The 15,953-nt window shown below is 46.7% G+C and overlaps 1 protein-coding gene across 4 annotated transcripts in view; it reads right to left on the minus strand.

Moving 5' to 3' along the window:
• The window catches only part of SAP130 (Sin3A associated protein 130), an 862,033-nt gene that overhangs the window by 617,472 nt on the left and 228,608 nt on the right, over positions 1 to 15,953 (minus strand). For all 4 annotated transcript variants that reach the window (XM_085634456.1, XM_085634459.1, XM_085634457.1 and 1 more), the window contains one exon: positions 1,542 to 1,646. In XM_085634456.1, the coding sequence (XP_085490582.1) occupies positions 1,542 to 1,646 (105 nt within the window). The remainder of the gene's footprint in view (positions 1 to 1,541; positions 1,647 to 15,953) is intronic.

Raw genomic sequence — 15,953 nt, forward strand, 5'->3', positions numbered from 1 at the left:
CATCATCAAAATCTTTATTTCGGCCACAAAGGCCATAAAAGTACAAATGCACTATAACAACATACAATTCATCCTTATACAATAAATAAATTCAAACAACATAATAAAATCAGAATTTGTACATAAGATACAATAAAGGAATGTGAAACACATTTAGACTTGTTGCTTAATTACAGAAAATTCTGCGTTTGATCCACATGCCATTTAAAAAACGGGAGACTGCAAAAACAATCGGAGGGTGGGTATCATATTTCAATACTCTTAAAGCATTTTCACAGTCTCTAAATCCCAGATTTTTACAAATGGGTTTTACCCAACGGTTACGTAACTGATGGTACACTGGACAAAAGAAAAAAACATTTTTCATTTTCCGTTCGAAAACCACAAGCAGGGCAATCAGTATTTTTATTTGGCTCCCATTTGGTGGTAAAAGACCTAAGCGGTAGACTGCCTATTCTCAGCTGGAAGTACAACTTCCTAGCAACAGCAGGAAAAATCAAGTCAAGAAATTCCTCCCTCCTATAGTCAACTTTAATTTCGAGAAACTGGGCAGTCAATCTACCAACACCAGAATTCACATGAAGGCTCATAAGATTATAGTGCCTATACTGGTCTACCAGATTTGCCCTTGAAATTGCCAAACATGAGACCTCCGGGGAACCCCATAATTCTGGGAGACCAATCTTATCACATGTATCCCTAATATGGGTTAACCAGGGGATTTTCTTATTTTTAATTTGGGACCAAACCCCCTTAAATTCTTCCAGAAAAGAACCCAGCTCCGGAGAGGACCAGAGTCTCTTCCAATATATCACTGGTCGTAACGCCACCTCCTCATCCACAGTTGTTTATTATGTTCTTTGTATGCTAGTGGAAAAAAATACACATACAAATATTCATCTGATATGGTTATTCAGTAGGATTGGCACATAAATTCTCTCACTTTGAAGTCAGAGAAATAAAAATAAACACCAAGTTCCCTGGAACAGAGAGCTTGACATTTGACCTGTCTTTGATTACACAGCAAATGTGACAAGTTAAGAACAAAATTTAAAGATTTGTTTACAGAAAGCGAATTTGTGGAAGAATACATTAAGCAAGGTTTGGGCAACAGGAGGGATTAACTCAAGCTGGACAGCCTAAAGCAAATCAAGCCAGCAAATAGAAAGCTAGAAAACGTAATTTGTAAACCACAAAGCCAATGGTAAGCAACATGCGGAATGCATTCCAAGGCCAAGATGTCTTTAGCAAACAGGTAGGCTGCAACATAACAAAAATGGCAGGCGACGTCAAGAACTAGCATTGCGTAACGGCTCCTATTCACACAAAGCTCTGCAACACAACCTGCTTAAGTGCAGCCTCCTATTTGCTGCTCCATGTTTGAAGCAATGGACAAAATGCATCCCTCACAATTTTAGTTGCACACCCTGAAAGGACACCAGAAATCAGATTCCAAACAGGAGTACTTTGCGTTCGCCAGGGCTTTAACGCTCTCTATAAATGCTAACAATGCAATCAAGTATAGACAGCTTATTACTCACCAACAGGGATGTTTGAGGCAGTCACAGCCGTGGCATGAGAAGAGTGGGAGGGCATCGTCATGGTAACAATGCTACTTGTGGGTACTTGTGTATGAGACAAAGAACCTGAAAATAACAAGGAGATAAAGAAACAAATATTTTTTTCCAGATATTGAGCTCCACCATTTAGCATACCAACTAAAAGTTGTGCCACTGAAACAGAATAACTACCTCCTAATTCACCAATTGATCCTTTCAGTACTTTATGCTTACAGGTTGCTGACTGATCTTAATTACAAGCCATACATATTCATAGCTCTGGATAAAGACTGCTAGAGCTCAAGTCTTCCACACACACAAATACAGAGTGGACTTTGGGTAAGCCCCTTCAGCAATTGCGGGTTTGAAGTGTGTTTTTTCACATTTTGTATCAGCCTATAGGAGTATTGTGCAGTTATAAATGATGCAGCAGTGACAGAACCACAAATCACAACCTCCAGGCCATGGCACGTGTGCACATCCTATACAATGCAAAGTCAAGCTCAGTAGCAATTTAACAGTGTCGTATTTAAACTGCACTTGCAATATATATGTGTTATATACTTGTATGCACATGTATTAAAGGGAATCCCAGGATACACTCTTCTAATATGTACATATACATGTCATACTTAGCTGACAATCGTATGCATCCATGCATGCCCCCGTGTAGCAAGTGGGATGTGCCACAGACAGGCAGGTGCTAATGAAGTGAAACACGAACAATGAGAGTCTGGTTTCTGCTTCACTTTCGGCATCCTATCTCCTATGGGGAAGATCCAAGTGTCTCCAACGAGTAGCTTGTGAGCTACCAGTAGCTCTCTAGCTAACTGTGAGTAGCATCTTTGTGTTCAACCCAGTCTACTAATAAAAAGCGTTTGCTTGTTTGAATTAATGTATACTAAAATTTCATATCATGTTCTCAAGATGAAAATATGTCTATTTTCAGAACTCATGAGCTGATGTTTGGCAAAACATAGTTGCGTTTTAAAAATGTTTTTAACCTATTATTGAGTTGGGGAGGTTTGTTACTCATTGGAATGTTGGGAGCTCCATTGTAGACAATGGAGTGCTCCATGCTTCTACGGGCCGGTAAAGGCCCGCAGAGCAACATTCCAATGTTTTACAAAAGCCTCTCGAAGCTCGAGGGGATTTAAATCCCCTCGAGCTTCGAGAGGTTTTTATTTTGTTAGAACATTCTGCCCTCTAGTGGCAGAATGTTCTAATAGCCTTATAGCCCTCCGTAGCAGGGCTATACTGGCTATTAAAGTCCAGGTCCCTTGTTAAAGTCCCTCGGCTCTGGCCTTTAACACAGGAACGGGTCTTCAATAGTCAGTATAGCCCGCTACGGCGGGCTATAAGGCTATATTATTACCTTAGCGCAAGAGGTATTGCAGCTATGGCTTTTATGCATTACTCATGTACAGTCATTTGAAATTCTTGCAGGATTTATTTACATTAGTGCTGGAAGCCCTGCCTCATACACTGATGTGATCACTGCTGACAATCTTAAATGGGATGGTCACTATTACATCACAATTAGTAGCTCGAGGTGATTTCTATTGAACCTAAGTAGCTGTTATTACAGAAAGGATTGGAGACCTCTGTGACAGAACAATGAACGCAGTTCACAAGCTCCTACTATACAGGCAGACCGTCTCTGCAGGCAGTAAACCAGAAAATGTCATGGCATTAGGTTTCTGGTTCCCCGCATGAGGCTTGCAATACTGTTAGACGACAGTGAATGAGGCAAGCTATTCTGAGGATCAGCAATGAGGACCACATCTGTACTGTAATAACTAATTGGTGATCGGAACAGAGAATTCTTGTCTCTGGTATACCAAGATAGAAGTCAAGAAGAACAAGTTACTTACCTTCGGTAACACTCTTTCTGGTAGAAGAGCTCGCTAACCAGATTCATCACCTATTGAATATTTGCTGGGCGTCAGACTATGTAGGGAAATTTTCAATAAGTACCCTTGCGTGCGGGTAAAGGGCATTGTACGGCTCCGTGTTGAAGTGATTCCGCTTCAGAAGTAGCAATGGAACCACATACAGATGCCACTCTCGCATGCACGGATATCAGATACTTTATAGGTTGTCTGTGCCCCTAGACATGAAGCCCAACAGCAAAATGGCTTTGACAAGTATGCAGATTTCTATACTTGGGACCTAGTTAGGTGGAAAAGGTCAGTTTAAAGAACAGAGCGGATGGTAGGGTCTGTGAGCAATCTGCGGTTAAATAGGATATCTACCGGAAAAAGTTTTACCGCAGGTAAGAAACTTGTTCTGATAGATAATTCTAATCCACATGTTCCTCACCTTGTCTATAGATACCAAAGCAGTGCCTCCCAAGTGGTGAGTTTGTGAATTGGTTCAACTGGACTGAGCGGGCAAAACACCCATTTTTACGGGCATGGATAACTCCCATGTAGCAGCCTGGCAAATTTCCAGAACAGGAACTCCGCGTGATAACGCAGAGGTAGCAACCTTGGCTCTGATAGAATGAGCCAGCAAAATGTTTGTTGGCTGATTCTTGGCTTCAGTATTTTTTTGCCAAGGGTGAAGCCCCTCAGTGAGGACATTAGTGTACATATTCATAGGGGGTAAATGGAGGTTGCAATCCTCGGCTACCCTTGGTATGACCATGGTGAAGGACGCACTTTCTTTCATGGCAGGCCCGCAGGCAAAACACTCTGTCTGCTGAGGTGTCCAACCCAGTGGCGGCCTGAAGGTCCTTATACCAATTGTTAGTGTGTGGTTGGGCAAATTTATCCCCAGCATTATATGCCTTGTTGTCAGAATCCATCCCAAATAAAGTACAGACAGTTTGAATGAATGAACGAACGGATGGATGAATTTACTGAGCATACTGCTACTCCAAAAGTATCCCAGCTCTATACGGAGTGTAAAGCAGGAAAAAAAGTGTAGGGAGATTAAAGTGTGAAAAGCCTGGTCTCAAGTTTCTTTCTAAAAGGCCGCTCGCCTTCAAATTTGACACAGTTCTTCAGGAAGTCGCTTGGGGGCCAAGAAGGGAGAAGGATCTGCCTCCTACTTTAGCGAGCCAGACCCTAGGAACTTTGGCCAGATGGCCGCATGAAGAGCGCAAGTTTCTTGTGGATTTATAATGATGTATCCTGGATGACAGGTAACCAGTACCAGAGTGATTCATTGCTCTGTGCTCATGAAGAATAGTTTTGAACAAGATGTGTTTTGTTTACGAGAAGCCAGCGCAGGTTTCTCATATGTGGCGAGACATGAGCTCGACTTGGCAAACTGAGCAGCAGATGAGCTGCCACTGTTTGCATTTTCATCACCAAGTATTGTGGTAGACCATCATAAAGGGCATTGGCGTAATCAAGCTTGGACATAATCAAGGTCAAGATGACTTATCCTCACAGGTACAGAGATTGGACGCTTCATTGAGACCAAATTGCTGCGGGCAAAGAAAATCAGGTTGCAGCCGCACTCAAAGTGGTACTTAATGAGTCAGAAAGCACCATAGATTGCAGTTCGTAGTCTGTTGGCAAGGCTCCGGGTTCTGGAGTGGATCGTGGCAGCGGTACTGGAGTCCGCAGCAGAGCCCGTAGCAGATCCAGGGGGTACAGATGGCGCCAAAGGCAGACCTGCTGGCGAAGTCCTAGGTGAAGGCCCTTGCAGTTCCTTGGGGCCCGGAAGTACACCAGATGGAGCCAGTAATGTGCCAAAGAGCCACAGTTTTGCTTAATGAAATTCTTCCATTTGCTGCTGCGTCACCGACAGCCCCAAGAATTCAGGTTGCCTTGGGACAAGGATCGGATTAGACTCTGAAGGCGGAATGTCATCAGAAGAGAGACTGGGAGGCACACTAATGCCCTTGCATCTTCTCCGAGTTTAAGAGTAGCGATGGTGCAGAGTCCCGCTTGGACTTTTTATGCTTTTTCTTCGATTTACTTAAAGACTTTGACATCTCCCTAAGTCGCGACCTCGATTAGACCTGCCTGCCGGCCGGGGCTTGCTCTCAACTGGAGCCCGGATTGACTGCTACGATCGGCGACGGAGCATGCGCTAGGGTCGTGTCGGCTCCCTACCTCTGCGTGCCCCTTGTGGCAACCCTGACTAGCGCAGGCTCCCCTGTGGACAGTGGTTAAGCCAGCGCACATGCCTCTGCGTTCAGTCCTGGCGCTGGCACAGGAGGATTAGCGCCATTTTCCTGTAGTGTCTTTGGGCCTCCATCCGGTCAGCTGCATGGATGCAGTGTGGAGCAGTCACAACAGTCTCACTATGATGTTCCTTATGCTCATGTCACCATTTCCATGCTCTGCACGGTCATGACTGCCGATAATGATGACAGGTAGGCTTACCACTATATCTGATATTAAATGTATCACCTGGAATGTTCGGGCTTGAATAATGCTAGGAAGGGGAAACATGTATTTAATTATTTGCAGCGCCATGGAGCGGATGTGGCTTTTACAGGAAACGCATCTGTCCCCGCCTCTCCTACCTCGTTTGCCGCTAGTTGGGGAGTGCATTGCTATTTTTCGAACTACAGCACGTACTCCAGAGGCACGGCCATACTCCTACATAAACGGTTACCTTTCCAACTGTCCACTGTGAACATTGAAAGGACTGGTCATTACGCGACGGGACCGCGACCAGCGCCAGCCACGCTGTAGGTAAGAGTAGGGACGCTACGCGGATCGTTTGGTCTAGGTCTGCATTACTAGCTCTGAATACAGACAATCACTGTCATGCGCTCAGGTATGACCTGGCCAACGTTACACCACCGCGATTATGTCCGGTGTGCTACAAGACACTTCGCGACGTTCCGCCCCCTAAAACAGCATTTTTAAATTCTAAAACAGGCTCCCCGATTAACCACCCTGATATCACTATTAAAGCCGCCCTACTAAATTGCAGATCCCTCCCTAGGCATGCGGATGATATCTGGCTGCTACTAGAGGACTCCGATTGGGACGCCCTATTTCTTACAGAAACATGGCTGTCTGTGGATAGTGTAGCTTCTATCTCACTGGCTGTCCCACCAGGCTACAAAATGAGCGTCTCAAACAGAGAAAATGATAAAAAGGGTGGTGGGGTAGCGATTATTTTTAAAGACATATATACACTGTCATCCTCAACGCCTACCTCCATCCCAGGCATTGAGGGGCTTCATTTCTGCTTTCAAATAAACCCCCATTTGTCCCTAGCCGGCCTGATTATCTATCGGCCTCCGGATTGCCATACCAACTATACCGCCGAACTGATGGACCTTATAGTCCAAAGCTCAATAGTTCACCCCCATTTTATTGCAGTTGGCGATTTTAATGTTCACATTGACAGTCCAGACTGCCCCCTAGCCACCCAACTTATTTCTACACTGGAAGCAGCGAATCTATTCCAAATTATCTCGGAACCAACGCACAAGGCAGGCCACACGTTGGACCTGATATTTTCCAATATCCCAGACTGTTCAGCTAAAACTGCACAACCATTGCTTTGGACGGATCACTTTTTAATCCCTTTTTCTTTCTCCCTCCCCTCCCACCACCAGACAAAAGGGAGACGATCCTATGTTCGCAGAAACTGGGTTAATATATCAGCAGAGACTCTCTGCCCTGCTCTCTCAGCTACTACCCCAACTCTGTCATTAGATGTGAACACGGACGCTGTGGCTCTAAATCTTTGGATAGGTAATACGTTGGATACCATCGCGCCTGCAAAAATCGCTACATCACGCAGAGAATCCCCTTCGGCCCCATGGTTCTCGACTGAGCTATTGGCTGAAAAAAGTCATTGCAAAAAACTAGAGCGTCTCTGGCGGATAAACTATTCCATATCAGCAAAAATTTGCTACAAAGAAGCCTTGCGTGTTTTCCACAAATCCATAAAAAAAGCAAAACAATTGTTCTTTGTGTCCGCCATTCAGCAAGCTGAGCAATCTAGCAAAGAAGTTTTTAAAATTGTTCAATCCTTTTTTAAACCTCGTGCAATTGAAACTGAAGTGACTCCGTCGGAGAAACTCTGCGAGGACATCTCGGTCTTTTTTGATAAAAAGATCGAGAAAGTCTACGACACCTTTACCAGTCCCGAGCCCACAATCATGTCCGACACAAATGATAATGTGGCATCCCTCCCCGCCTTAGCTCAATTCCATCCTATTTCCCTCGCCGAGGCCAAAAGGGAACTACAAAAATGTAAATCAGGGGCTCCTGATGACCCATGCCCGCCCAAGCTCTGGAAAATGATGTCGGACTCAATTACCACCTCACTGTTACATATCTGGAACACATCCATTGCAACAGGTCTATTCCCCGATTGTTGGAAACATGCCACACTCCTGCCTTTAAAAAAGAAACCAAACGGTGCCCCGGATGATCTTAGCAATCTCCGGCCAATCTCCCTGTTGGCAGCCCCCGGCAAAATGCTCGAAAAACTGATACAACGCCAACTAAACAGGTTCATAGAAGAAAGAGACATACTGCATGTCAGGTTTCAGGGCGGGCTTTAGCACCGAGACCGCTCTGATAGAAGTGGCTGAGTTGATCAGGTGGTCTTTAGATTCAGGAGCATCGGCTATGTTGGTGCTCCTGGATCTATCTGCCGCTTTTGATACTGTGGATCATGGGAGGCTACTGTTAAGGCTAAAAAACACAGGCCTGGAAGATAAGGCTCTGGGCTGGCTACAGTCTTATCTCACTGATCGCCTTGGGCCCCCTTTCTTCAAAACCAAAACCCCTCTGGTGTGGTGTCCCTCAGGGCTCGGCCCTCAGTCCATTACTTTTTAATATTTATCTGGCTCCACTCTTTTCTCTTATTGCTAAATGGGGCGTCAAGGCGATTTCATACGCCGATGACACACAACTAATTTTCCCCTTTTCGGATGTTTCAGAGGCAGCCTTCAGCAATATGAAGGGATGCTTGCGAGATGTTGCCAATTGGATGAATGCAAACAAACTCAAACTGAATGCGAGTAAGACGGAGGTCATCTTCTTTGGCAAACATACTCGGCCCCCCCCAAGCCTGTGGTGGCCCTCCGAAATGGGTTTCCCTCCTCTACCCAGCACTAATGCGAAAAATCTGGGAGTAAGATGGGATGAGAGTCTTTCCTTCTCTCCACATATACAGCAGGTCTCTGCGTGCTGTCTCCATAAACTAAGAAACCTACGCAAATTTCTGTCCCTTCTGCCTGAAGACTGTCGCAAGACGGTGGTCCATGCTACAGTCACTTCCAGACTGGACTACGCAAACGGCCTCTACCTTGGCCTACCCAAATATCTGGTGCAACGATTGCAGATCGTGCAGAACGCGGCTGCGAGACTGCTAAAAAACATCCCTTTTAAACAGCATGTCTCTCCGCACTTGCGCGATCTGCATTGGCTCCCTGTAGCCTGCAGAATCAAGTTTAAAGCTCTAACTCTGGCGTTTAGAGCCCAAAAGGGGACCTGTCCCAACTATTTAAAGCTTAGACTCCCCAGATACTATCAGGAGAGATGCTTGCGCTCTAATTCACGACACCAGCTTTCTATCCCCCGCGCCAGGAGAGCCAGACTTGGAGGCAGATCCTTCTCTGCCTGCACGGCGACACTCTGGAACGCTCTACCGGCCAACATCCAATTGGCTCCAACGGAAGCCAGTTTTAAGAGGCAGCTAAAGACTTGGCTCTTTTCCCAGAATAACTAAACACTCCCTCCCCTTTCTCCGCTCATTCTGCCTGGAAAAATGATCACTCAGCGCCGGGACACCTCCTTGCGAGGTAGCTGTTCGCGCTATATAAATATCGGTATTATTATTATTATTATTATTACACATTGGTGACTGGGAGACTCATGGGATATAACATTGCCTTGATGTGTATATATGCGCCAAATGTAGATGACCCTGACTTTTTTCACTCCCTACACGCACTTTTGCTCCCCTTGGGCGTGGACTATATTTGTTTGGGGGGGATTTTAATCTGTTTTTGCAACCCACACTGGACAGTACGGCCACTCTCCCGCTACAAAGCCCCGAGCAAATGGAGTCCTCAGAGATATTTGTGATTCCATTAGATTAGTTGAGATTTGGTGAGCGTTTCCCTGACGACTCAGCTTACACAAACTATTCGGCCACCCATGGCACCTGGACACAACTTGATTTCTAGCTAGTTTCCCACACCGTGGCGCCTTGGTTCCGCACATTTACGCACTTGCCCAGAACATATTCTGACCATTCGCCAGTTTGTATGCAAATCAGGGATCCCAGACCAGAGGGTGTGGAGCATCAGTGGAGGTTCCCGGGATAGGCATTGAATTACTGTCTTTGACAGAAATTCTTGACTCCATAGTGGCTTATTTTGAACTCAATGTGGGCTCCGTTGCCACATGGGTGACGGTTTGGGATGCCTTCAAGGCGTACATAAGGGGAGACTGTATTGCAAAACACGCCGGGGGCTTGAAGTCATTAAGGGGTACACTGGACAGCTTGGAAGATAAGTTAAAGACATAAGACGCTGACCTACTCGCGTACCCAGATCAGGCCAAGCAGGCCAACCGCTCGCTGCTAATGACAGAGTTCAGAGAAGCGGCGGAAAGCGAAACAAACTTTCTGGGGAAATATGTTACTGCCAGAAGGTATGGAGAGGGGGACAGGCCGGGGCGTACGTTGGCGCAGTTACTGCGACCTAATGTGGGGAGTTCCCACTGGCATGGGGTGACGAGTCGGTCAGGTGAACAAGTTTCTTACCTTCGGTAACGATGTATCTGTAAGAAACATTAGTAGTGATAGATTCCTTACCTTAGAATATCCCCAGGCGTTAGACTCGATCCGGAAAGATTTTTCGTCAGCAGTACCCCTGCGCGTCGGTAGGTGGCGTTATGCAGTTACGCGTTCGGCGTCGTGATCGCCAGGATGACGTCGCGGCCAGTACTTAGACACCGCCCACGTGCGCTGACCTCTGTTCTGTACATGACTTTCCAAGCCAGGAATGCAGAGCCATGCAAGATACTGACCACTGGTGCCTTGAAACTAGGGCCCTGAAAGGGGTAACCTTAACTTTAGAAATCAGTTCGCAGAACGGGGAGGATGGGTGGGGCGGTAAGGAATCTATCACTACTAATGTTTCTTACAGATACATCGTTACCGAAGGCAAGTAACTTGTTCATCTGAAAGAAACACGGAGTGATAGATTCTTTACCTTAGAATAGATACCTCAGCAATACCAACCCCAGTGGTGGGTAGATCACACCAGGAAGTCCTGGAGAACAGAACGGCCAAAACAGCCATCTCTCCGTACTTGGCTGTCCAGGCAATAATGTTTCGCAAACATGTGCAGCGATAGCCACGTGGCTGCCCGACAGATGTCTTGCAGGGGGACACCCCGTCCCAATGCAGTATTGGCTGCAGTCGCTCGAGTGGAATGAGGACGCAGCCCTACCGGAGGCTCCTTTTTAGCCAAAGAATAACAGGCTTTGATGCACAAGACAACCCAGCGGGAGATAGTTCTCTTGTGCACCGCCCGACCTTTCTTGGTGCCAACGTACCCAACAAAAAGTTGGTCATCCACCCGGAACTGTTGAGTGCGGTGGAGGTAAAATGAAAGTGCACGTTTTGGGTCCAGACTGTGGAGCCTTTCTTCCTCTCTGGAAGGATGTGGCGGAGGAAAGAAAGTGGGCAAAGTAACAGTCTGGCCAACATGAAAGCCCGTGACAACTTTTGGCAAAAAGGAAGGCCGGGGCCTGAGCACAACCTTGTCCAGATGAATGGAAAGGAAAGGAGTTTTACAAGAAAGAGCCTGGAGCTCACTCACTCGCCTAGAGGAGGTGATAGCAACCAGGAAGGCAGTCTTCAGAGTCAAAAGACGAATAGGGCAGTTGTGAATGGTCTCGAAAAAGAAGCGCACATCAGATAGGTCAAAACCAGATTCAAGTCCCACTGTGGCATCACAAACGGAATAGGAGCGAAAAGGTGTGTAATGCCTTTGAGAAATCTATTTACAACAGGGGACTTGAAAAGAGAGGGCTGATCAGATAGCCTGAGAAAGGACGAAATGGCAAAAAGATAGCCTTTGATAGTGCCCAGAGCAGAGCCCTGCAGAGACAAAGAAAGAAGGAACAAAAGGAACTCGGAAAGAAGGGCAGAAAGGGGATCCACAGCCTTTGCTGTGCACCATGCCACGAAATTGTTCCACCTGCAGGCGTATACCACCTTAGTGGAGGGACGCCTGGCTGCCAGAATCACATCACAGACTTCAGGAGGCAAGTCAAAGGGAATCAACTGCTGCCGCTCAGTCTCCACGCAAGGAGGTGCAGACTGGACAGGTTCGGGTGCAGGACCATCCCCTGTTGCTGCGACAGAAGATTCTCCCGAAGAGGCAGACGAATTGGGGGATCCACGCTCATACTGAGTAGCTCGGGATACCAAACTCTTCGAGCCCAGTCCAGCGCCACAAGAATAACTTGGGCCCGGTCGTGCCTGATCTTCTTTATCACTCTGGGCAGAAGTGGTATAGGCGGAAAGGCGTACAAGAGACCGCAACTCCGAGCGAGTGCCGCCTTGGAAATTCCAACACGCAGAACTGCTGGCATTGCGCGTTCTCTTCAGTAGCGAATAGATCTAACCAATGCTCTCCCCACTGTTGAAAGAGACCTTGCACTACCTCCGAGTGAAGACGCCATTCGTGATCCATCATGTACCTGCGGCTGAGCTCGTCCACCCTAGCGTTTACCAAACCTGGCGTTTAACAAACCTGGCGTTTAACGAACCTGCCAGGTGTTGAACCACCAGGGAAATGCCCTGATGTTCCAGCCATGTCCAGAGGCGCAAAGGCTGACATAGGGTCCACGACCCCACCCCGCCCGTTGCAATACCACATGGTGGTGGTGTTGGCCGTGAACACCTGCACTACTCTCCCCTCGACAGAGGGAAGGAATGCCTTCAGTGCAAGACGGATCGCCCGAAGCTCAAGAAGGTTGATGTGGAACTTGGACTCCGCCGGAGACCAGAGGCCTCTGATCTCTGCCTCTCCCATGTGGCCACCCCATCCTAGGAGGGACGCATCCGTCACTACCGTGTGCTCCGGTTGGGGAAGGGAGAGGGATCTGCCTCTGACCCAATGCTGGTTCAAAAGCCACCACTGCAACTGATGTGCAGTGCCCTCTGAGATCTGGACGTGTCTGGACAGGTCCCCCTTATGCTGCACCCACTGGAACTTCAGGTCCCACTGCAGAGCCCGCATATGCCATCTGGCATGGTTGATCAGCAGGAAGCAGGAGGCCATGAGGCCCAGCAGCCTCAGGGTCATCCGCACCGAAACCCAGGACAAGGGCCGAAAGATCGGAATCAAAGCCCGAATGTCCCGGACTCGCTGTTCGGGAGGAGAAACCGAAAACTGCGCCGTGTCGAGAACCGCTCTGATTAAAAGGAACCTCTGAGAGGGCACTAGGTACGACTTCGGCACGTTGATGGAAAACCCCAGCAAATGAAGGAGGTCGGCCGTAGTCTGGAGGTGGGAGAAGACTGCCTGGGGCGAGCCCGCTTTCAACAGCCAGTCATAGAGATAGGGAAGACTGGAACTCCTGATCTGCGCAAATGAGCTGCGATCACCGCCATCACTTTCGTGAACACCCGAGGGGCGCTGGTAAGGCCAAAAGGGAGCACGGTGAACTGAAAGTGCTCGTGGCCAACCGTGAACCGCAGGTAACGCCGGTGGACCGGCAGGACGGGAATATGAAAGTAGGCGTCCTGCAAGTCCAACGCTACCATCCAGTCTTGCGGGTCTAGGACAGACAAGACCTGAGCCAACGTGAGCATCTTGAACTTCTCCTTCCGGAGGAAACCATTGACGTTCCGAAGGTCTAAGATAAGACGCAGGCCCTTGTCCACCTTTGGAACCACTGTTGTGTTTCGATTTAGATGCCCGTACATAGGTTTCCCTGAATCATGTCCTTATATAGGCACAATTCGCATTGCCCTTATTTAAGCATAGAATCCCAGTCCTTATTTAGGCAATAGCCATGCAATCCAAATACAGGCATGGTCGCCTACATCCGTCCATCCTACGTCACAACAAGTTCTTAGAAAACAGACCCTTAAGCCAACAGCACTTTCCCTAGCAAAGATTATTGATTTCTCCAAGAACTCATCTATTATGCATGAACTACTATTCCTTAGGGGTTCATCCATGACGTCTTCCTCTGCCCGACTTTACGTCAATGCTAGCATTCCTAAACACCATCCAGGTATAAATATACCTTCCCTTACCATGGCAAACCACGGCACGGCTCGGCACGACTTGACTGCACAGTTCGCCACGGCAAGTTCAGAAGAGACTATATCCTGGCCTGACGCACTGACCAGACGCTGTCACCCATGCTCGCAGAGAATTCAGCTTCCAGTGTTCTGACTCCCTTCGCGGGGTGTTAGAGTTTGAGACCCGGAAAGAGATTCCCACCTCTTTCATTCTAAAGGTATGGAGCGGACTGGAACCTGGAGGGACTCTTGGCATACTAATTTAGTATATACCATACTATAGAAAAACAGCACTTACTTCTTACCTTGCACTACACTTGGGTTAGGTACACTGGGGTAGGACTATTTAGAAGCACCAGACGAGTATTCACTTTTTAGCCCGTGTTATTTATGTATGTATATATGAATACATGTCATAGCTAAAAGACAATGCTATTGCAGTATTTCTTCTTACTGCTTACACTGTGCATATTATATCTTACTTACTGTGTAATGATTGTAACAGCTCATATCTCTTACAAGAGAAGCAAGACTGTTCAATAAATCCTTTTATTCAAATGCCCGTCTATCTATTTCTGTGCAACTCTGAAAAAACTAAGCATGCACGATTGACTGAGTGAAACTGTTATCTGTTGTTTCCACGATTCTGAGACGCGTTCCAATTCTAAGGGAAACAAAGATGCCATGTTTATGCGGTTGTCAGAAACTAATCCCTTCTTGTTTATTCTAGAAGTTTCTATTGACCTCTGAGTTAGCTGGCACACAAATTAAGATTAATGTACTCAATAGGAGCATACTGACCGTAGTCCTATGCAAAAACTATAGTGTATATTATTCCAATGCACAGAGCCTATAAGGGAAATAGGAACTACACTGCACCACTGCGGAAGCAGACCCTGTATGTGGCGGGGGCGACTAATGACCCGATGGGGAGACAATATAATATGGGGAAGACTGGCTGCTCATTTAATCACTATAGTTAGTGGCTATGGACCCAACACAGATGAGGAGATGTTTTAGGCCAATTTATGGGGACTGTTCACTGACACTGGGTCTTCCTACATTATTTGGGGCTGGGATTTCAACCTAACCTTACAGCCCGACATCGACCGATTAGACCCTCAGCCACACCACCACAAGGCTCAGCGCTTATTGCAGTCCATCGTGGAAGAGCATGCGTTGATCGACATGCTACTCTGCGGCCCACTCCAGCTGGTCCAGACTGGATTTTTGGGTGGTATTAAAGGGTATTGGGCCCTGGATTTCACACACACAATATTTACCTAGAACATACTCCGATCACTCCCCAGTTTGGCTGAGGCTGTGCCCACCGGGACACACTTTTACTTGTATGAACTGGAGGCTCCCTCGTTGGTGCTGCTTGACACCCCCTTCAGGGTCTCCAGATGTTTGGCAGAGGTTAGAGTTAGATAGAACCTTACTCTCTAAACTGGTAGCTTGGTCGAGCAGTAAGGCAGTGTCAGAGGACAGTGTTAAGCATTTGATGTACACACTCAGTCAGCAAATGAATTCACACACTTGAGGACTGAACTCTAGGCCAATTGTTTTTTTGTATAAAAAGATATACTATTTTATTTCTAGAACCAAGCAAGCCTGGTACAGGTAAGCATAAAAATACTTTTCAGATACAAGATGCTGTTGTTGAATAGCTTTCAAAAGATAGTAGGACTTTGTACCAACTCGAGTTTACAGGGGTTGCAATGCACAAACTTAGTAGACTCAGTACATAGGAATCAATAGGCTGATTCAGTAAAATCACTTAAATTACTTATCGGATTACTTTTACTAACACAGTGCTGGATCCTAGATTCAGCACCGGGGCATTTCCTGAAAACAGTTGAGTAAATACGTTTTAGTTAGAGGTACGATTTTTAAAGAATATTATTGTATTTCAAAAGTTGACACTCCAAAACTTTTTTACATAGAATCACCAATGTTATCTTACGGGAGGAAATTCACTTAGCAGGTAAGTTACTTTAACGTTACTTTTCTTACTCGGTGCTGGATACCTAGATTCAGCACTGGGACATTTCCTGAAAACAGATGAGAAAATGCGTTTTGGTTAATCGGGTTCTTCTATGAGGAAAAAGAGGTTATCGTTTACAGGTAGGTGATCGGTCTTTGGAGTTAGGGTCCTGGGGTTAGACTCAGGGGTCTCCCAGG

This window comes from Triturus cristatus, chromosome 11, assembly GCF_964204655.1.
Source record: "Triturus cristatus chromosome 11, aTriCri1.1, whole genome shotgun sequence".
Classification (NCBI taxonomy): Eukaryota; Metazoa; Chordata; class Amphibia; order Caudata; family Salamandridae; genus Triturus; species Triturus cristatus.